The sequence below is a fragment of the Macrosteles quadrilineatus genome, unplaced genomic scaffold (genome assembly GCF_028750875.1).
Source record: "Macrosteles quadrilineatus isolate MER2022 unplaced genomic scaffold, UCM_ALF_1.0 Scaffold_3__2_contigs__length_128488019, whole genome shotgun sequence".
NCBI classification, from domain to species: domain Eukaryota; kingdom Metazoa; phylum Arthropoda; class Insecta; order Hemiptera; family Cicadellidae; genus Macrosteles; species Macrosteles quadrilineatus.
In genome coordinates, this window is record NW_026542596.1 from 44,587,191 (window position 1) to 44,610,902 (window position 23,712).

The window sequence follows — 23,712 nt, forward strand, 5'->3', positions numbered from 1 at the left end:
ATACAAAAATACATTCTTGAGTAAGTGTAAAACTTGTCAGTGTTATTTCTAAGGACTTGGTAGTGAGTGAAAAACTCTGGTACTTCTATCTCTTTAAAAATGATTAACCCAAAAACTACGGTTTCTTACGTATTTGCAATTTTAAAAATATAATATATATTGCTAAAGCACCTGCTTCTTCGAAGTTCATGATTAAACTGTGAGCTTTGCGGCTGCAGCTGCATTGGTGGCTGAGCTGGTGTTTCATGCACATTTTGAACGACCACCATGCATGGTGGCCCAGTGTGATTGAAGTTAAATGTCTCATATTTCATGAATAACACGACGATACGCACACATAATTTCGAATAACGACGGTCTTTCATATTTAGCTCGAGGACTATTTTCTTCGTCAAAATCATCGGACATGCACAGCGGATGTCCTCGGCTCATACTGCACTTTTAGGGATGAAAATAAATACTATATCACACCAAATCATGTAGGCCTACTGTATGTTGTTGTGGTAGGACGCGAATCTCCGCTTTGATAATAACTTTAAGTAAAATAGTAAGGCTCGTAATTTAAATTTTCTACTCGTGTCGTAGGCCTACACTATTTACGCTAGTTGCGTGCACTACTTTACCTACGACAGTGTTTTAAATACTAAAAATCGCTACTTATAACTTCTAAGAAAGGTTATGTTTTTGTTTATAACCTCTCATTGTCACTGATGTAACGAAACATTGTACCTTCAAACACTAGTTGCACCACTCAACAATGAAATTGGCCTGAACAGCTGATTAGTTGAAGTTCGAATTATTACAATTTTACTTCTTCTCTCTCAATCCTTGAACCCCATTGGTCCGTACCTGTGTTGAAAAACTTAACTGTTATGAAAGTAAACAATGCTGTTATGAGAAACTTTTCAATTCTGAACTGAACTGATACGGCTAATTTAAAAACTAGGGGAAACCCGTCGAAATCGACGGTTACTCTCAAGGTTTACGTTAATTCATCTAACTGCGATGAATTGGGTGAAATATACATATTTTGAGCATTTAACATTGTTCAAAGAGTAATAAGTGTAAAAACAATAACAATATTGCGTTAGTTGCCAAATTTGGTTGTTCATTCAATGATTAAAATATTTCCTATCCTGTACGTCATCGGAGTTATTATTAGTATGTTATATGGTATCTCTTTCTTTGGTAGAACCTTTAAATAGTATTTAAATCGTATTGATGGATCTTGTAGTTAAACACTTCCGCGACTTCATCATTTTTTGAGAAAAAATATATGTTTGTTGAGAAGACACGTTCTAACTTCAAAGGGAGGTATATCCGTTACAGTGTAAGTTTGATTTTCCTTCGTCACGTCGCGTCAGTTCATATCGTACTTCTGTGCCATGAATGAACCCTCTAGCATAGTTTTGAGAAATTGACTATGGGGTTACTGATAAAGCTAGAATTCCTTGACATGGGGGATGTCAGTTAGTTGTCTCGGCCTTATCAAAAACATAAAGTTGTCAATATAATCTCTCTACGGAATGTTAGGTGTAGTGGAATACATGAAGTAAAGTTGGCTTTTATTCTTGAACTGTTAGGGGCCTCCTAGTTCATATGATCATGGCGGCTTCATTGGCAATAAATAATGCAAATGACATAGCAATGAGACATTTCCAAAAAGCAAAAATACTGTAAAATGGCTGTTACGTATATATTGACGTTTACATATTGTTAATCAACGTATATGATAAATAATTTAATCCTTTAATAAGTTTTTTTATGGCGACCATTCATAGTAGGTAAGCCAAGTACTATGAATGGAGATGAGTGTAGAATGAGTGGCGCGATCTTGAAGTCTTGTTAGTGACTAAGGCCGACATTCCTTAGATACAGCTGTAATTAATAGCCCATACAGCGAATGGCAACCAAGGGACCTACAGTTTATAGTTGAATTGGAACCAAATTTTTTTTTGCATTGGTATTTATGAATTGGTATAATTATCATGATAGCACTGCGGGTAGTTGTAGTACTCACTCGTGCGGACGTTAATCCACACCAGGGAGTATCGCATCCACAGTGCATTCCTATAAATATCCACAATTCGTGACCTCCTAGTAGCTGGATTACAGGACGACGCCACCCGTCCCAGTCAAAAGATTATGTGATCTAGTTTAAAAGGAATATGACCTTTCTGTCATGACAGTAGCTGCTTAAATAGTATTTTCTCTTTGTACCATATTTTACAGCCAAAATGTCGTGTTATTTTCAATAATGTTACTAATTCAGTGCGCCAAAGTCCGTAATATAGGCAGGTGCAAATAATTTGTCAAGATAGGTACCATTTTAGGCAATGTTTCTAAGTTTGGATTTTATTAACCACAATAAGAGCATTTGATATTTTGTAGAATAATATGATAAAATGTAGGCAAAATTGGCGAAAAAGGCACACACCAACCCGTACAATAGATATAAGATAGTTCAATAAGAAATAATTTAAGAACTGCTGTGATAAAAGGATTTTCCACTGATTTCGTAATGGAACGTTATATTGCAAAACATGGCATGATAAAGAAGAAAATCAATTTTATAATCAGAAAATAACATTGCAAATACTTATTTGGTAGAATTCAACTCCCAATAAATATGTGTTGTTTGAAATACAATTAAAAAATGAACAGATGTTTCATTAAATTATTCTCATGGCCAAAATGTAAACAACTCTGTGGAGGGATCTTCAAGCTTCTGGGGCAGAGTCCTAAGGGATTTTGCTTAGTTTTTCTTTTGATAACTCATCTACAGACCAAGACCTTTCTTTGGACACCTCTACCAAGTTTCTACGCCCAACCGTTCTCTCAAATTAGTGGGGACAAAGTTTCCAATCAAATATTTAGATTCCCCCATGTTAATCTTATGGGAGAAACTCCAACTTTGATGGCCTGTGGGGCAAAGCCCGAGGATCTTTACTACATGAATTGGTGAAAGGGGGCGTCTACACAAAAAATACTTTATTTTGACACGTCGTTTGTAAAAATCCGTCCATTATTAACGGAGGAGTAGTGTTTTGTAGAAATCGCCTTCACGTATTATATATAAGGATATATATAAGGATGCTCGTAGGTAAAAATAATTTATCACATTTTACACACTTATATGAGATGTGTTATATGAGTCGAAGATCAGTTACAACATTTCAATGTTCTGAGAATACAAGTTAGCTCGAAGTATCGATAACTGCAAACCACAACACTAAGCTCTGATTGCAGACAAGGTTGGCATTATGCAAGCCACACAGTTCTCTGATGCTGCTGACAGTGCTGAGCGATTTTTATGTAATCCAAGTAACATCATTTTGATAGCTAATTCTAGATTAGTCGAGAATATCACAATGATCATTCAATGTAACTTAGTTCTTGAATTCTAATAAACCTGCATTATTTGAATCTGTAGTTCGACTTAGGAGGAAAAACAAAATTCATCGTTCTACTCTTGTATAATACACAAACTACAGCAATAAAGTTAAGGTTGTATTTATTTATTACTTTTTGGATTTTACTCACCTCATCCAGTGCTAGCCCAGTCTCCAGAGTTTTTCTTGGGTTGTATTTATCCAACAAAAACATAAGATTACCAAACGTGAACCACTTAACTTTTTTATCAGCACCGGATACATTCTTTTGGGACTGCCCTATAAGATAACAAATCTTGAGTTTAACCTCAATTTGGGTCAATTTCAACGAAGAAGCAATTTCAGACCAAGCGGAGTTCTTTAGATTTTTGTCCTTGAACTCAGGGCGAGTTGGGTCCCACAACACCGGACGTTCACTGTACAGTTCTATCAATTGTATAACTTGATCCTGGCTCCACTTCTTACTCGCCGCGTTGTCCACTCCCATCATAACTATTCACTCCACTACAATAAGACTAAACAAAACGTACACACAATAATATTTCAACCTAACCTCACACTCACGTGGCTCCTACAACCCCTAGAAGCTGTAGGCCTACTGACTTCAGACTGACTTCAAAAGTCAAAAGTCACCGCGGCGTTTTATACTACACCTATGACGCGAGTCTGTGACGTGTTGTCGGCAAGGCCGGTCCCAGAGGGGGGGGGGGGGGTTTAAGGGGGGTCGTAACCCCCTCCCAAATATTTTTTATAGATGAGTGAAAGAAATGAACGAATCTATGTAAGGTAAATGCACCAGTAGCTGACAGTGCTCCAGAAGCTGACAGTTTGAGTTTCTTTACATTATATTGTGGTCTCTTAAAAATATGTGCACATGATTGCATTGTTAGAAGAACATATGTTTATTCTTGATTTGTTTACAAACAAATCAGTGAAATTTAGCCCATACTCGCTGAATGGTGGTGGTTAGAAAGCGACCCTGTCTGTACACATCACATTTAGTCGATTCCCTTAATGAAATTGTTAAGAAGATAAGTTTTTGGTTTTTTGTCATTTCGCTAAATTTCTTAAATAGTATTAATGATTAGGCTCATTATTTTTATCAATTATACCTTTGTTGACAATTTCATGATAAAATTGGGGTGTTAGAGGTTTTGGATTTAAAATTATATCAATGTCAGACTTTGGTACACAAAAGCCTTACAAGTTCCACTAGCTGACAGGGGATATTTGCTACTTGCACAATATTAAATTGGGTTTACCTATCGAAATTTGAATGCTATATCATACATTTTAATTTTTTAATTAATATATGCCAAATTATCTTAAACAATTTAATTTTTTTAAAATATATATAAAGTACATATATTTTTTAATGTAAATATTTTTTTATTTTAAAATATGTAAAATAAATTTTCTTAACAACGTTTTACATGATTTTATAATTTAATTATTAAGTTAGATTTTATTCGTCTTATAAATTATAAAACCCCTAGGTTTAGCAGCTATATATCATAGATGAAGTAACATAATAGTACATTTTTATAGTTCCAGTGTCAGCTACTGGGACAACTGACAGTCAGCTACTGGTACAGTACAAGCACTTTTTTCACTGTCAGCCACTGGAACACGTACAAAGGTTGAATTAAGTTTAAAAATTTTATAAAATATATTTAAAAACCCCTTTTTGTATGACAAATTTGAAAACTACACTAAATTTAGAATCATATAAAATCCGTAATATCTCTTTAGTTCCTATTTATTCAGAAGTACGGATTATTAAGTGCGTATAGTTTCTTATACTGTCAGCTACTGGTGCGTTTACCTTATCGTCAATCGTGTATAGCGGAGTCGGAGAAAAGTTGTCCGCTTGTCTGTGAGTGTGTTCGCACCTAAACTCAAGAACCGTCGCACTTATAGCGTTCAAATCTTGCACAAATAATTATGACACCAGTGGGAAGACCCCATTAAAATTCTAGACCATTCCGATCAGTAGTAATTATAAAACCCTTAAAAAACTTTTTTAAATTCGTCCCATAAGAATAACATTAGAAGCTACCTTCTTCTTCTTTTTATTTGTTTACGTTTTGCGAGTTGCGACAAACAATTTTGTTGTCTACTCTTAAGACAGAGAGAACGACTTTTACTATAAGCTCTTTCATTCATGGAGTAAACGGTTTTGGCATCTATGAATATATATGATTATAATTTCACAACTTTCACAATAACAAATTGGACTTTACAATATTAGTCGGCAGTTATATACCGTTTATGATCAATATTAAAATTCACCTTTAAATTAAAAATATATATGTATATATTTAGAACTAAGCAGCTGTTTGTTAGCGAATTTCCCATATATTTCTCAAGCCAACGTGCTAAGGATACATGAATTTGAACGGATGGTGTTTTTCGTCTCTATGGACCTCAAAACGAAAAAGTAAGTTCAAGACGGGTCCAGGGCTTACTATGAGACCCACGGTAATAGCTTATTCCCCATTTGGGTCATTCGTTAAAAACAGGCTTTGGGCAGTTTCCTTACTATAAACGCAAACAATACCAAACTAAAGTTTTCACAAAACTCGTGCTAGTTTTGACTCTCCCTAAACGTGAGGTGGTAAATTGTGAAGTATAATTACACAGCGTTGTATGACTGTTGTTTTGCTTTGTTGTACGACAATGAGAAGTACGGTAACCAGTAACTAGGATACCGGGACGTCGCTGAGAGAATCGTTGACCTCTCAAGTCTGGAGGTTCCCAGTACAGCACGACTGCGGGTAGCGGTACATCATTGCATCTGGAACAGATGGCGTCCCGTCCCGTTGGCAGAATTGGGATTCCATTGTGTAATCTGGCATCTACAGGATGATACAGAATAATGTTGCACAGTTAAATATCACCGTCGCAGCAAACGTGCAGACGAAGCGATTTTCCATTTGCCTGGTTAGATTTTCACTAAAATCTTTCCTTAAACATGTCAGATCTATGCAGATTTTATGAGTACTTGGGGGTTTTCTATATGGGGTCATACAGCAACGTTTCGATATACAGAATATTTTGTTTTTAGCTCTACACAGTGGTTGTAATGGCAATTGGAAATTTTTATGTTTTAAGGGTTAAAATATGATATAACGAAATTTTGAACATTTTAAAACCCTATAACATCCTATTCCCAAGACCCGATTGTTGCTGGTTCTCGAACTCATTCAAATTTATACCACCCTACACGTTTGTGAAAAGTTTCACCAAAATGGGACAACAAATAACTCGAGTTTTCGTGTTCATGGGCACATGAATAAATATTTTAATGAATACATTAGTGTGTTTAACCTCTAGGGACATCAAAATGAAAAAAAAAATTGGTCCCTGGTATAATGGGTCTTCCCAAAAATGATTTGAAATTTTGCTATACCTGGGCTTTGGTTTACCAAGTACAGCAGTGCAATCTTTCACTATTATCGTTTAATAAATTAATAAAATAAATTAGTATAGTAAAGTACAAATCTCAAAATCTACCCTTAAGTAAGGGGACAATTTCATTAGATGGTAGAAATATCATTTAGGATTAGATATTTATAATAGTCGCAACAGTATGATTAAATTAAAATTTAGATAAATGTGACCTGAAATCAAACGAACCGGATTAGGATTGCTGTATGGTCTTAAAAATATTGTTTTAGGCCAGTTGTAAAAGAAAAACAACTACTTGGGCGTATCTGTTACGCTTAAAAATCTAATTTTAATGTCATTGGTTTTTACAAAAGGAGAACAAAGTCCGCTACTGAGGTGTAAACGCTTGAACACTAACTCATTACTTGAGCGTGTCCGGTATGGTAGCAGGGTTTGTTGGTTTGAGGTGGGCTACTTGCGTAGGCCTTGCCTCGACACATAGTAGCATCGGTCCTCCCAGCCACTTATCCACCGCCGCTGTATACAGTATATTCTACGCGGAGATGCAATCTTTCTAGCGAGAACCAACTTATTGAATTTCGATTCGGATGGTTATTGAATGTTTTGTGGCATCGATTGTTATCTGAAACTGTTAGCTGGTTGCATTTAGCTCACTTTGAGCTAAATATATGCTCCCCTTATGCCAAATTGTGATGAAAAATAATGTACACAGTGTATCTGTAATTACGATATAGTTTTTAAGGAAAGGATACAGTAATTGCTGTTAATTGTATGTATGATTACAATTTTATTTTTCAATTTTAGTATATAAAGTTGGATATTTTGTATGGATAAAGTTTAGATTTCCAAATTTATTATTCAATATTTTAAATCTAAGCTACTTAAAAGTAAAACGAATTTCGGTTGCAGTAATTTTGCACATGTGAGTTTTAAGGACAACTGTTTATTAATACAAACTCTGTCTGTTATCTATCGTAATACTACGTGAAGTTTCCCCAACAACCGTCTGAAAGGTTACTTCCACAATCAATATTGCTTTCCAATGCTTTTCAGACTTATCATGTAGATATTGAAAGTGTGCCGTTGTCGAATAGTGTGATAGAGTTCTTTATTATATACAGTATGTCGCATATACACAGTTTGTTACAGTTAGACAATTTTGGAAATATTGTAAACCGGGTGTTTCCGAATTATGTTTTAAATTGTGTGTTTTACTTATTTATTTTATTATCTTTTCGCAAAGGAGCATTCCAAATCCCGATCTTGTTGCCCTCGCCAGTCTACCGATTTGTTACTGCATTGTTAATTATTGTTAGCATGCTTAATCAGGGTCGTCCAGTGGTCGAAAACTCAACCAAAAATAGGTAATGTATAGACTTCTCTATTTTCACCCCACTCTGTAAATAAAACATGTAACATGTGATTGGAATTTCTTCCATTTGTTTTGATTTTAATGTTTATATTTCGTTGTTATTTTGAACCCATAAGGTCCATGTAAAATAAAAAAAAAACATTTAAATTAATTTGTTGTGCTTATTTTTGAGCCTATTTTAATTTACTAAGTGATTCTACACATCTATAGGACAATATATTTCTAACAGTATGCGTAGATCTTTCCTGCGATGCACACGAGCTGAGAAAAGAGGTTTTCAAGAAACATGCTTGCCTATCAATATATAGCCCTAGGATATATCGAAAATGTCCTATTTTAAAAGTACGTATTAAACCTATATTCGTAAATGTATGTAGTTGTAGTTTTATCGTATTATCTGAGCTTCGCTTTAGTATGATTAATTGAAATACTATTGGTAAGTAATTAATTATAGGATAACTTCCAAATTGAAATGTTCATTCTAGAACATTTTGCAAATCTGTTATTCTGGTTTGAAAATAAATTAATAGGATTCACAAATCCATCCAAGACCGGGACGAGGCCATCAATGACCGGTATATCTGCCTGTGGTTTCATATCTCAATCTAGTTTACTTTCTCTGGAAAGTAGATGGTCCGTTTTATTCGTAATTGTGGCCAGTGGCATCTGCACTACTTACGAACGTAAAAACGTTTCGTAGAAAGTCATTTGATGGGCATTACTGGTAAAAGAACGAATGTAGAAAGTGCTTGTTTTATTGGGTTTGGACATTAATGAGCAACTTGACTGTTTCTCTAAGTGCCAATGATTATTGCACAGTTATATCACAGACAATGGAAAACGTTGATATAATTTTGTTAAGTACTGACAGATCTTTAGAGTCGGGTTTGAAATTGGATCTGGGGTGATTGTGCTTGCCTTCAGATCTGAAAGTTGCCGGTTCGAGCTTGATTCTGGACCTAGATTCCATTTGTCGGACAATCAATAATTAATTATGCTATAAAGGTTGACGTTATAGGTATAGAAACTAGAGTAGGCTGTAGACTGTTCCCTTGTAGAAAACGTTATCAAATATTAATAGCGTAAATAAATAATAGTTAAACTGAGTTGCTGTTTGGAAAATTGGTTAGTAATTTTCTCTCAACAATATTCAATCCTGAAGTTATTTGTGCGAATTGAAGCTCTAAATATTTTCGAATGACCTCACAGTATGCAGCAAGCTCTTCTAGTTTGGCTTGAGGCAGGTCGATACTATGACACGCGATGGGACAACGAGGAGTTCGTTGCAAGATTTATTCCTGTGGCAATTTATGCAACCGCCGTTGCGTGTTGGAAATAGTCGCCGATATGTTATTAACAACAAAATGAAGCGATCTGGCTGTCTCACTTCCGCCTAAAGTGAATCTCCTTGAATTATGTTAACTCCTCCTCTAGTCATCAGACAGTTTATAATCTTAAGAAGTTGTTGCCGTTGGGTGCTCTTTTTGCAAATGTACAATCTTTTTGTTGATCTTGATGTTAGTTGTTAGTCTCCTTTAAATAACTCTTTCACAGATGTAACTAAGCCTCTGTTTTAACTAAGCTCAATCCTTAAGTCCGTCTATTTCTTCTACGCCAACCGCGAAAAAAGGAGAGAAAAAAGTATTGCTTCTGAATGTCCCGTGAGTCAGAAAGCCTACGCATGAATATCCTAAGCCATACACTGAGAACAACTGAGGATATTATTGTGTTAAAATAATTCAAACAAATAGCAGCTGAAATACAACTTATTTACCCAATAATACAAAAATATCACAATTCCGATGCAACTCATAATTGGCCCGATTCAAGTCCGTTGTTGACAAGAAGAAAAGTTACCTGTGTACAAATACCTACACAAAAACTGTGAAAAAGTTTTGAATGCGGTAAACACCAAATGATACCGTATTCCCATTTGACTCCACTGTTAACAGGGGTCAACGCACCTTTGCAGATACCAGTATCGTAACGGCCAGTGGAGCTGTTTTGCGTTTCCTTTGTCACTGTGACTCAGCCACCCACGATCGACGTAACGGAGTCCCACAAGGCAACACACTCGACCCACTGTTGTTACCTGTGAAATCGCCGATAGAGACGGTCGATAGCACAGTAAATTGCGACGAAATGATGCCTGGAAATTGTGGCGATTTATTTTGTCACGACCCTGAAATGACTTTATTGTTGCGGGATGAGGGATAGTATCGACAACATCATAGACAACCATTAACAGATATACGACATCGTATTGGAAAGTACAATTTTGCATAGTTATGGTAAAACATAGTATACACTATGCTTTGCGTATATTTGACACCTTGCTACATTAAACTAGTTTTTTATGCACCAAAAATGCTAAAACACACAAAACATTTTACACAGCGGTTTACCTTTTTTAGCACTTAGCATACTCGCATTGATATAATTCAACTTTGCAAATTTAATCAGTGTGGGAATGGTTTATATTTTATTTATAAACCTTGTATTCATAATGTTGTTCATAAAACCAAACTTAAGCTTAGACATCCACTCCACAGGTACAACCAAGATTAATATCGTACAGGAATGAATTTTGTCAGCGTGGAAATCATCACTGTTTATTTAAGTGTATTAAGCCAACGTTTAACCAAACTTATACAAAAACTTATATGCTACGTAACTTAAAACTTAAAACCGTAACTTATATGTTGTGTCACATGAAACTGGAACCTTCTTCACTTCCCGCAAAATTTTAAACTGGGCATATACGTTACACACTTCTCACAAACTAAAACGTTGGATATCCATTGTTTGAACCAGACAATTACTAAAGAGATTCACTGGGCAAATGTAGTTATACAATCAGTGTTTAGTATGCCGTGGATGCTTTGTTGGATGGTGGATAGGTCAGTCTGTATGTAATCAAAGATTGCGGCGAGTGGCGAGTGTAACCTTTACCGCAACAGAGAAGGTCACGTGACATTCTAGTAACCAAGTTCCATGGCTTCTTGCGTTGTAGGGCTACGGTTACGGTTGACAAATCGGTGAAGAATTGAAGCATAAAATGAGCATCAGGTTAGGTTTTGCAGCTGCTAATTTCTTTATTCGTTTGATCCAATGGGCCTGTTCAGGTGGGTTTTAAGTAGTTTCAGTGGTCACCTAACTATCAGTAAGAGGACAGTTCGATGCTGTGGAATTCTTTTGCTTTTTGATGATTTGAAATTAGACTCAGCTGGATAATTCGGCTTGTATTAAAATAAATAGTCATAATAATAAATAATCAACAGCTGATCTTTAAAACCAAGCTACGAACACAAATAATCGTCTCAATCCAGGGATTGTAAACCACCCTGCATTTAAGCTAAAATATTATGTACACTAAGTACTCCATTATTGAAGTGATTCATGTCGAAGGAGGTTCGATCGAGAAAAATGTTATGGTGTATTTGTTGATTTGACGTTGGACTCAGCTGTCCCTTGTTTCATTTCCCCTGGGTTTTCATTTAAATGGCCATGACCAGAGAAACAGCTGATCTGATCTTACTATGCATTCTTTATACACACCGTTAAAGTATGTCGCACAAAAAGTGTCACTTACCTTAATATAGTAATAGACCTGTAGTAAATACAGCAGATCATTTGAAAAATAATAATATACAGATGCAATACCTAGTGAATAAATTACATCCAAGCAATCATGAAATTTGCGAATTTAACAGTATTTCATAATCAGATGAAATGGGATTGGTGCAAATTCGGCGAATCCAATTGATTATAAAACATTTAGTTCTCTGACAGTTTGATGGATGTTCAAATGACGTGAAGGCAGACTGCTATCGACCTATCGATCAAACCGATGGACTATATTTGCTCGATACAGAAAAATGTAGTGCACTGTTTGCTGTAACATGAAAAACATTTTCAATGTAAAGCATTTTATTTTAGGTTTTTGGTAATCTTTGGTTAATCTTTTCAACGGTTATTATTTAGTGTCTTGCAAATGTCAGAATCAAAACCGATTTCAACGTATTATAGATGTACGGTAGTTAGTATCCTTGTTCAATTTGCGTTTGTCTGTACATAATTTAATTTTGTACACAATAATTGCCAATGCACTGGTTGAAGTAAGGCGTTTAACAAAGAAATGGACGGCATGTACAAGGAAAATGACAATGTCTCACTTCAAGTAATCGATCGTTCTTACTCCATGGACTGAAATAACAATAGGAAATGTTTATTTTGGATTGGGTAATCACCTTAAATAGACGACACCAACATGGTACACTGGTACGGTCATAATATTTGGGTTTGATTTATACACAAACGACGTTAGGTCGAATTTAATATTTTGTCATAATCATAGACACAAATTGAAATAACTCCTCAATTAAATATCGTACTTGTTGTCAGACATTACTGTGTTATCATCGAGGTAAAACTTGTGCTCGCCAATTTAATATCTTACGCAATCCAACCTTCACACAATGTTTTAGTACTATCAACTATTACTCCAGTCAACGCCTCCCTCTAATTTCTTCTACTTCGAAGTTCACCTTCATCCAAGTTCCCAGTATTGTTCACATGCTAATGCTCCACAACCACAAGCGCGCTGGTTTTTCTCCGTACACCGTGAGCCTAGTTTCTCATGTGTGAAGGTATGGCGTCATTATAGCTCATTAGTAAAGTGTGTCGTCACGCTGTAGCTCTCTATAGCTGCAGCTACAGCTTCATTCGGGTAAAAGTGATGGAGCAGTGATCGTCCATGCAGCAGTGAATGTGTTTCGAGCACGCAACACTTGTTAGCGAGGGTGTTGAGGTACTACCAAAAGTACTCGTAAGAAGCTAATTTTACGATAGTCTAAATAAAAGCTACGAGTATAATCTAAATTATCGCTGATTTGTCTGTCAAGTATACCGCGCTCGTTAACCGGTTTCATAATAATCGGCAAAATCCGAAACATTACAGTATCAATTAGATAATGTTCAAAGAATGTTAAACATTCGAGGTTTGGACTGTTAAATACGTAAAAATAACAATGCCGTTAAATCATAGAAATCGCACAACAAAATGTAGCTTTTGTTTTTATTTTTTCGTCTCTCGACCCCATTGGGACTTTTAGAGTACTAAAAGGAACGGTTCAAGCCCTGGCATTTTTTGGAAATTGTTGATTTGTTAAGCATCACAATCGAGGGCTCAACAAATAGAAACTCGACCAAGAATCGAATAATCGACCCCGTCCAGGATCGAACTATATAGCAATCTTAGAGCTCGAATACCTAGGTGAGCTCGAATACTACAACGTCTAAAAGTCAGTTTATGATACAGTATCATGACAAATCTATTTTTTTTATCATCTAGTAATTACGGTAAATCAAGGTGCTGATAAATCACGAAGTCGTTCGTCTACATAATATCTATACTGTAGTTAATAATTGTAAGTCTGGGTGCAACGTGGGTGCAACTCATTCATTTCAGTACAAAATACATTTTCTATGTGTATGTGATACACACATACACTTGTCTACACTTACTCAAAGTGATCTATGGATTTGTGTCTATATAGATGAAAATTTCAGTATAATAAATATTGTAATTATGTGTACTCGATTATAGTCCCTACAGCAATTGGTAAAAGCAAATTCGTGTATACCAAGTAACGAATGGCGTTTTTGAAACATATTCATGAAAGGGAATTTATCCAATTCAACACTCAATATTATTTTGTGCGCGACACAAGCTAAATGGCGAGCAGAAAGGTTTGGTTCTCGCTAGTAAGTTTGCACTCCCGCTCAGCATATATACAGCGGTGATTGCTTCATTCGCTGGGAGGACCGATGTTACTAGGTGTCGAGGCAAGGCCTACCCAAGTAGCCCTCCTCAAACTACCATACCACTATACTACCGAGGAAACACACTTTAAAGTGTGTCATATCGATTACACCTCAGTAGCGGACTTTGTTCTCCTTTTGCTGAAATTTATTTTAAATAAATTTAAATCCGTGCCCGAGATACACATTCAAATCACACTAATAAAAATACCGAAAATCTGGTATGCGTGGTTGTTGCACAAAGAATAATCAGATATGAATATTCGTATTACCCCCGAAAGATAATACAGTAGCACCATTGCTCCATATTTCTCTGTCCATATTGTCTTCTTATGTTTGAGCCCTATAGCACTGTATTTTACTAGTTTAACATTTTAACAAGACACCCAGTTATATTTATCAACTCACAATATGATAATGTTTTACAAACTTTTATAAGACAACATTGTTCGGCCCATTGGTCAACAGCAACTGCAAGCAACTGCTGACTGGTGTATCCTGTGATATAGCGAAACAGATAACACGGGTCCTCGCTATCGCTATTTCCTACTTGCCTGCTGCGATTGTTTGCTTAATGGATGAATCATTTTTCTCGGTGAAATAATTAAACAAGAAATGTTAAATCCCAATGAAATATTCATACAAAATTCCACCGCGGCATGTACTCGGTGATCTAAGGTTATATACGGACAAAGGTCGCCTTCGTGGTAAAGTTTAATTTCACAAGTGACTTTGATTTACAACTTGACCTTGTTGCTGTTGACCATCATCACACCACTACCCCTGCTGGTGGTACTTATAGATACAGGCATTGCTCCGAAATTGTGCTTTTTGAGCAGTAACTCCCTGAGAGAGAAATTGGATTCGGCGCTACGTCTGACCTTGTGCATTATTTCGTAGCAGTGCCTTTATAAGACCAGTATTATTTTTGGATCGGTGCCTTTAGGAACAGAATCTGGTCATTATGGTGATGTCAGGTTTTGTAACTCATTCTTTTGAAACAGGGCTTTATACCAACGCTATTTTCGGAACAGTATATTCGGAACAGCGCATTATCCATGCGTTATTTTCGGAGCATTATATTTCGTAGTAATGCATCTTGAAACAATGCCTTTTATAGCATAACCGATGTACATTCTTTCGAAACTGACGATGCATTATCTTCGGAACAACGCCACACAACGCAGGTCCATTACAGTGGGTTAAGTTGGATTAAACTTATTTTCAACTTCCCAACAGCAATCATGGAGATGTAAGTTACCAAATGTGTTCCACAGTTACAGTGCACAATACAAGATGGCCGTGAAGGCCACTGTTGCGGGTGACAACCGCATCGACTGATCACTGTGACCGCAGATCCGCACGTTGGTCTCACGGTCAGACCACTGTAGTGCTGCGGCAACATCGACTACGTACTTTCACTGATGCCGATGCCCGATGTTGCCCGTTACTCGCCCTTGCTACATCTGGGGTCAGATTGGCTTGCCATGGAGTATGGAGGTCGGCGTTGTGGACTAGTTGAGAGTAAATTTCTTATTTTGTTAAATAAACTGATCGAATTGTTGACGAACTTCAGTTGTGTCATGATGGGGTGGCAAGAGATGAGTAAATTGTGATAAATCTTCAAAACCTGGGGTTAAATCTTTCCTAACACAAACTAATTTTCACCAAGTCACAATTGTTCAGAATTCAGCATTTACATTTACTGCCAAGCCCCAAGAAAATGTATATAGAATCACATAGCTGCGCAGATAGTTGCATTTGAATGTATCCTTGTCCCTCTCAGTTCACATATTGCAATGTGTTGGTCCACAATTTCTCTTAAACTCTTTACCCTTACTTTACTTCTTGTAAACTCTGGAGAGGGGTCTATCTTAAAGGTCCTGGATTGATTCGTCAGTGTATGAGCTGTGTTATGTACAATAAAGGCTATGAAAATATCAACAATCAATCTATACAGTATATGCTTTTGTCGCTGATTCATTTTTTTAACATAATTGTTTGAATGTAGACTTACAAAATCAAATTGTATTGAGTGTTTCTGTAAATCCGGACATATTGTTTATCGCCATACACTAAATATATTAATTAACTATCGGGGTTTTACACTTGGTGTGTATAATGTTATCGCAATGAGTAATTCCCAATTGAGATAATGCGATATAGGACATCGCGGAATTGATTACCAACTGTTCTGAGAAAGAACGACATTTGCGCCATGCGGGTGTCAATTTTATCCTTCAATCAATTATTTTCTGACACATTCAAAGTAAGTCTAAAGTTTTGTGAACTATCAGGCCACTATAAAAATATACGAGTCCTTCACAATAATCATTAGTCACATAAAATGATACTTTTTAGCTGACGTTCATGTCAAGAGCAACCCAAATTCGTTATTCTTTCTTACTGCATTGAAAGATAGCTTGCCGTTACCTTGGCACTATCAACGATAACACTATCAATTGATAACAGCCAAGTCATATCTCTGCCTTTCTAGTTGAAACAGGAGTGCCTAATTTCTTTGTCTACTTAACTTTGTACTATTATGTGTTGAAATTGTATCCAACGTATCACTTGTTCTGTTCTTTAATAGGCAATAAACCTCTTTGACACTACTCTATTTTATAAAACTTATCTAAAAAAAAAGAAAAAAAAACAACAACAACAACAACAAAACACACACAAACCAGTCCCGTAACCAAACAGCACTGCATTTCTAAAACAAACAAAACACTGGGACAAAAGTAACATAGACATTGCACTGTATATAGCTATAAAGCCAATAAAACACTTTCAAAGGGTCATAATACAGACGTAACATAGTTTAATAGGTTGGATTGGAATCGTGATTTTGATAGTGTATACTGAATACTGATACTGTACTATTCAAGTAAAATCTGTATACTGTACTTACTTATTACGATAAGGGGGTTCCCTGTAACATCCCTTTTTCACCCGTCATACTAAACCGATTTTTACGATTGAGGTGTCATTCTTATGCTCATCATAGGTGCAAACAAAAGTCTTGTAGTCGTAAGAATTTTCCGTAAAACATGGGATTTTTCCTATGACGAGAAACCTAAAATGACGAGAAAAAGATTTAGCTTCAAATCGATAAAATACTTAAACAATGTTGACGTATTAGAATATAATTAACAACAGTCATTCATCGATTTTTTTTCCAAACATCATTCAGTTTGTAAAATGTGACTTTTTAAGTTTCATATTGCAGTTTGTAGTTATTGTAGTTTGAGTGGTCGATTCTGCCACGATGTGATGTCTACTTGTACGGCTGTGATCACGTGGGCTCAAGAATGACCTTGTGCCCACCTCAAGGTCATGAGTCATCATCAGCTGTTTTGCTGTTTATCAGCTGATATTTCTTGTTAGACAGGGAAGCACAGCAAACATTATTCTGTGTTCACTGGTGAAGTGAATTAATTCTTTGCTTCGAGTTATATTTATTCTTATTGGAATAGATACAGTAGAATCATTGGGATAGATTTTCGTTTCTGTTTTATACATAAACAAATCATGCTTCAGAGTTTTGCAAAGGATGAAAAAGTGGGGTAGCGGATTTTTATCCCCCTGGAATTTTACCCCCTAGGCAAACGTGACGTCACAAACCAGGGGGTAAAATTCCGGCCGCGAACTTTTGAGTTTCGCGACATCAGCTCGATGGATTAAACGCGGAATTAAACATATATTTTCACGGTTGTGAATTTAATCAGAACACATCAAATTATAAAAACCTAGAGTGTACGGCCCGAATTTTTACCCCCCAGAATTTTACCCCCGGAATTTTACCCCCCGGATTTTTACCCCTGGAATTATACCCCCAGAATCTTACCCCCTGGCTAGATATAAAAATTAGTGAGAATGATTAATTATCTTCATTCTGTTTTAATTTAATAGTAAACATTTTATTATTAAGTAGCCTATCTTATTTGTGACATTAACTAATCGAACATGTTTTTAATTTTAATTTTGAGATTCAAGTACTGTATTAGGATTTGATATTTGAAACCAACTTTTGGTTAATATGACGTATATACAATCAACTGAATGAGATTACAAAAAAATAAATAAAGATAGGCCACTAAATAATGAAATGTTTACAATTAATTAAAAACAGAAATAAGAAAACCAATCATTCAATTTCTAAAATCGGCCAGGGGGTAAAATTCCGGGGGGTAAAAATCCGGGGGTAAAATTCCGGGGGTAAAATTTCGGGGGTAAAAATCCGGCCCGTACATTTCAGTTGTCTAAACACTAGTTATATGGACAGGGGGTAAAATTCCGGTTTTTATTGCTAATTGAATTAATCACGCTCTGACTATTTTCATTAGACTTCGAAATCCGCGGGGGTAAAATTCCGGCCGCGAACAAACTTTTGGCCACTCAGGTTACTACGTCTTTGCCCAGGGGGTAAAATTCCAGGGGGATAAAATTCCGGCGACCCGAAAAAGTTTGATGTATTCAAAGCTGATTCCTTACCAATAAAAAGTTTTGATCCAACACCATTTAGGCTAATAAAAAAAAATAGACAATGTAAAATTTGAAATACCAGTATTTAAAATCTGTAGTCTGCAGGCTGTACACTACCCCTTTATCTGATTAAACTAAACATTCAGCAGTTTGTTAAAATTTATTCCCTTTATCTGATTAAACGAAACATTCAGCAGTTTGTTAAAATGTATTTAACACAGTGACTGGAGGCCTACAATTTTGTTACGAAGACAGGTCTAAATAATTTCTCTATTTGCAAGACAAAGATAATTTATGGCATAACTTAACATCATATTACACACACTGTCATTTTCTGAGATACAAAGAGTTTAAGAGCACAGAATTTAAAATATGAATTTCATTTTAAATAGAATCATACTACAGTAAGATAAACAGACTAACAGACTTAATTTAGTACATAATTTCCAAAGTGACCCCCCCCACCCAAAAGTGTATATATATATGTTGGAATGTTGCCTATCACAACAACAACAAGCAACCCTGCTTGCTTATTGAATTTCCATTTTTTTTCTACTGCAATATTCCCTTAAAACTGTTAGATTTATTTTCTATTTAATCTAGAGGACCCATGCTGCTCCGCTGCGTTAAACTAAAAATATAATATCCAAGAACTAATCAAATTTATGAGTTTTGAAGAGTAATACAGTATCTTGATACTGATTCAAACGATCAATAGCTCAATTTAAAGCCTATAAATACAGTACTGATTATTTTGAGTCTAAAACATACATGAACAATACTGAAGCCATTGATTTTTAGTCATAGCCCTTACGAAAAAATGTTTATGTTAGTTTTTCTCCTTGCGTTTGCTTGAAACTCGTCCGATTTGAATAACTAATACAGTAGCTTAAATGAATGCAGGTATTTCACTGAAGTTCCTTAGAACAAAATAACTGGTAAAACACATCTTAAATTGAAGTAAGAATTTGAAAATGAATCAAATTAGTTTTTGTTTATACACAGAGAAGGATATAAGGTGTGTTTATTCATTGAAATGTTGATAGTTTAGTATGACATCAAAACTGCCAAATTCGGTTAAAATATATCCATAAAGAAGCAAACTACAACGGTTAATTTATTCTCCATAAGAATAACATAGGAATTTGTAATTACACTTTTGTGGATTTTTCCATTTAACCCTTAGCCATGTACAACGCTTCAATTTACTAAATAATTTGTTTACGGTACTAAGAAATTGCAAAATTGTGTTTTTTTGAAGGTCAACAATTGGAAAAACCCCTAAGCAATATATTTTCTCTTTGTCCATCAGCAATCATCATTCAGAAAGACACCCACTTTTCCAAGACCAAATAGTATGTTTTCCAAGACCAAAGTCTCTTTCACTTCAAAACTGACTCGCTCTGGTACCTTCCTCATTCACAGATGACTTATCTTTCGTCCAACTTTCCCCATTTTTGAAACTTCACACTTTTACACGAGGAAGTGTTTTGACCGTGCACGCAAGGCGAGTTACACAATTCACACTTTACGTTTCACACTTGGTGCACACTCGGGGAAGTGAGAAGTGTGGACAGCGGAAAGTGTATTAGTGACCAGTGACCAGTCGCTACTTTCTACCAGACCAACTTGACCTGTACTTAGTAATTACCTGATATGAAACTGGTTCCATTTCTTCTACTTTCAATCTAATTTCGGAGCACATTTGATTGCTGTGATATGGCTAAATTTGCACACTGTTGATTTATAGGTTTTAGACTAGTTGGGTTTGGATAAGTTTTACACCTGTGTTCAGGTTTATAACAATATTAAATCTACAGTAGATAAATTACTCTTGGTTTCGTTATCCATAAATAAATGTAAATACTGTATTGTTTTATGCTCTTTGTTTTAGTATATTTGTTTTAAGTTGTAGATGACTAAGCAAATATGCAAAGAAAGGAATTGTATTAGAAAACTAGCGTTAGACAAAAACTGATGATATCAATATGGCAATAATTAAATTTTAGAAAATGTATAGTTTCTTAAGTAATATTACTCTAATTTAAATAAAACTAAGATCTAAATTTAGAAAATTGAGTGTAGGCCTAAGTTAATTTCATCTTCAAGTTAAAAATTACAAATAAATATGATTGAAAATTTAACTCATCTATATGCTAAGATAAAGATTTTTATCTACATATTAAGGAACTGCCATGGCCAATTTTATTCCAATATATCATATCACGTTTGACTAAAAAGCCAGCATATTCTACAAAAATTTGTAATTTACTTAAGCATTCTCTGTCAATTAGTCAACAGCTCAAATTAAAATTGCCGACAAATTAATATGAAAATTGTATTATTTAGCTCCTACCTTTGCCTATTGACACAACTAGACATCCCATTCCCATGTTTAAGTTGTCGTCATGTTTTAATGAAAATCGTCATAGTTGATGTGAGCCACCAACAGATTGTGCTGATGTAAATTACTGATTTCTATCATATACACAAACCATTTTACCAATTTAAACTTATGGAATGACTTATTGTGTGCTATAGCAACTGTTATGACCCATCAACTTAGTCAGCAACAAAGTGTATGGTAGAAGATAGAATTTTAGACATTAGCGCATTCTGTGACTGGCTCATACAACTATGTTCTTTTTCATAACAAATTTGCAGCAGCTCATCCATGTAGATGGAATGTCTACTTCAGTATCCAATATTCAATGCTATTACTCTCCATTTGTTACGATAATGTGAATTATGCATTTTTTACTAGAAAATTGCTATGAATGGTTAATAATGATTGTGATTTGTCAACAGAGATGGAGCAGCAGCGAGTGTGGGTGCCGGACACGGACGAGGGGTTCGTCCTCGGTCGTATCGTAGACATCGGCCTGGACGAGGTGACTGTTCAGCCGAACGACCCCAAGAAGCCGAAGCAAACCTGCAGCCTAGACAGACTGTACACGGCTGAGGAACACGACAATAAGGATGTCGATGATAACTGTATGTTGATGTCAAATTATGATCACTGTAATATCAATAGGTGCAAAAAATTAGCTTGATTAGGATCAGGGTTACGGTGAAAATAATGGGATGAAGTGTTTACAAAATGTACAATAACCTGAGAAAATTACCTATTATATTTTTTGTCATACTGCAGCAAAACAGCCGTTTTTAATACATGTGTTGAGGGTCCAAAGTAGCTCTTTTACTCCCTCGGGAGTAAAAGTCAGCTGTTGTAAACTTTGGTTGTAAGCAGTCACATTTATGAAAATTATGTACAGTATCGTTTTAATTGGTTGTAGCTTATTGCTGCAACCAGCTTTATGCATTTTTGTTAACAGTTTGACATATCGATGGTATAATGTACACTACTATATAGCCCAATCGTAATAGCCGTAATGATTGAATCTCTTGCTAAACAGTTGCTTAGTGCTTGCATCAGCTAAATTGAAAACCAGAATTTTTAGAAGTTATCTTTACATTAAAAGTTGTGTCTAAATAAGTTTGCTTAAAAAACGGTGCAACATGACAAAAAAATTAGTTCATCACATGTCTTCTCAACCCTCGCTCAGTTTCCAACCTCGGCTTCGCCTCAATAGTAAAACATGAACTAAGGTGGAAAATCACTTTACGCCCTAGTGATGAAATATATTATTTTTGTAGATCCTACTCAAAACAAAATAAAAGAAAATACTGTATAAATTGTTTGTTACTTTTGAATCATATTTGGACCTCTCTGACAACTTTTGTAATCTTGGCGAGATCAAGCCAATGTAATATTATGAATAAATATATTTGAATTTCCAATTTAGATATCAGTAATTATAACTATGTAACATTTTGTTCTAGGCGCTCTTATGTACCTGAATGAAGCAACCCTTTTAAACAATGTTAGAATTCGATATGCTAAGGATAAAATCTATGTAAGTATTAATTTATATCTTTACATAATTCAAAGATTTCTATAGCTTAAATATTGGCAGTATATGGCGACATCAAGTAAATAATAAATATACGGTATCAACAATCTGACACATACTTATACTTTCTCCCATTAGCCTTTCAACAACCTTTATAATGGGCGATGAGAGTAACTAACTATGCATAAAATTTTGAACTGTAATTTTTACAGGAATGGGGGGGGGGGGTTGCACTATTTTGTTTAGAATTATAAGGACCATAGCAGAAGAATTAATTGCAATCAGAATCAGTTGTTTCCCCAAAAATCCATTTTACCGTTTTCATGGGTTTTTATAGGAAAATAACATAATTTACAGTAACTTTCGAATCGTGATTTTTACAGCAACGTGGGGTTGCACAGTGTTGTTAAGAATTATAAGGATTTTCGCATACTAATTTCAATCAAAACTGGCTTTTTTCGAAAATAAGATTTTCTCATATTTTATGGGTTTTATAGGAAAATAACATAAATTTCAATAAATTTTTAACTGTAATTTTTACAGAAATGGGAGGCATACAATGTTGTTCAGAATTTAAAGGGCTACAACATACCTACTAAATTATTATCAAAATAGTTTTATCAATTTTTCAGAAAATCCAATTTTTTCATTATTTTATGAGAAAATCAACATTAAGAATTAAAATTTTAAAAAATGAAAAAAATTCCTGGAGATACCATGGATTAGTATTTACATACCAAATTTCATTAAAATCGGACCACAGGTGGTCAAACAGGGGGTCCCAAAGCGGATACATACTATCAAAACTAAAAAAACTCAAAAATATTGTCAAAAATAATACTTTTTCCATATACTATGGTACAGGTGGAGAAAGTAATAAATATCATAAAACCTAGTACCTATCCAAAAAATGATTTTTGTTACTTGATTGTGATGAAATGAGTATGAACCTTATTAGGCAATTTTAATCCAATCCTATACTAGTGTTGGATTATAACTTATATAGGCCTACCCTATATAAATTGAAATTTCAGCTTGTGTGTGCGTGTTTAAGCACAGAAAACATACTAGTGTGTTTTCTGTGGTGTAAGTGTGCATTAATCAAAATCATAAATGATGAGATTAGTTTTTGTTCAATGAATGTAAAAACTGGAGTAATGAAATTTGAGATAAAAGACAGAACTTTCTCAAAAATCAGTAAAACAAAAAGTGACGAGGTACCTTTAATGGACAATTTAAAAAATACTGAAACAATGCCAGAAAGGTTCAAACACTTAAGTTTAATTCTGAAGTATTTTCTTAACTTAAATTT

At 35.1% G+C, this 23,712-nt stretch overlaps 1 protein-coding gene across 4 annotated transcripts in view; it reads left to right on the plus strand.

The window, feature by feature from the left end:
* LOC128990726 (myosin heavy chain 95F) overlaps positions 1–23,712 on the plus strand; it is a 60,319-nt gene that overhangs the window by 7,269 nt on the left and 29,338 nt on the right. For all 4 annotated transcript variants that reach the window (XM_054413263.1, XM_054413264.1, XM_054413265.1 and 1 more), the window contains exons 2-3: positions 21,295–21,480; positions 22,330–22,403. In XM_054413263.1, the coding sequence (XP_054269238.1) occupies positions 21,297–21,480; positions 22,330–22,403 (258 nt within the window). In that variant the 5' untranslated portion in view covers positions 21,295–21,296. The remainder of the gene's footprint in view (positions 1–21,294; positions 21,481–22,329; positions 22,404–23,712) is intronic.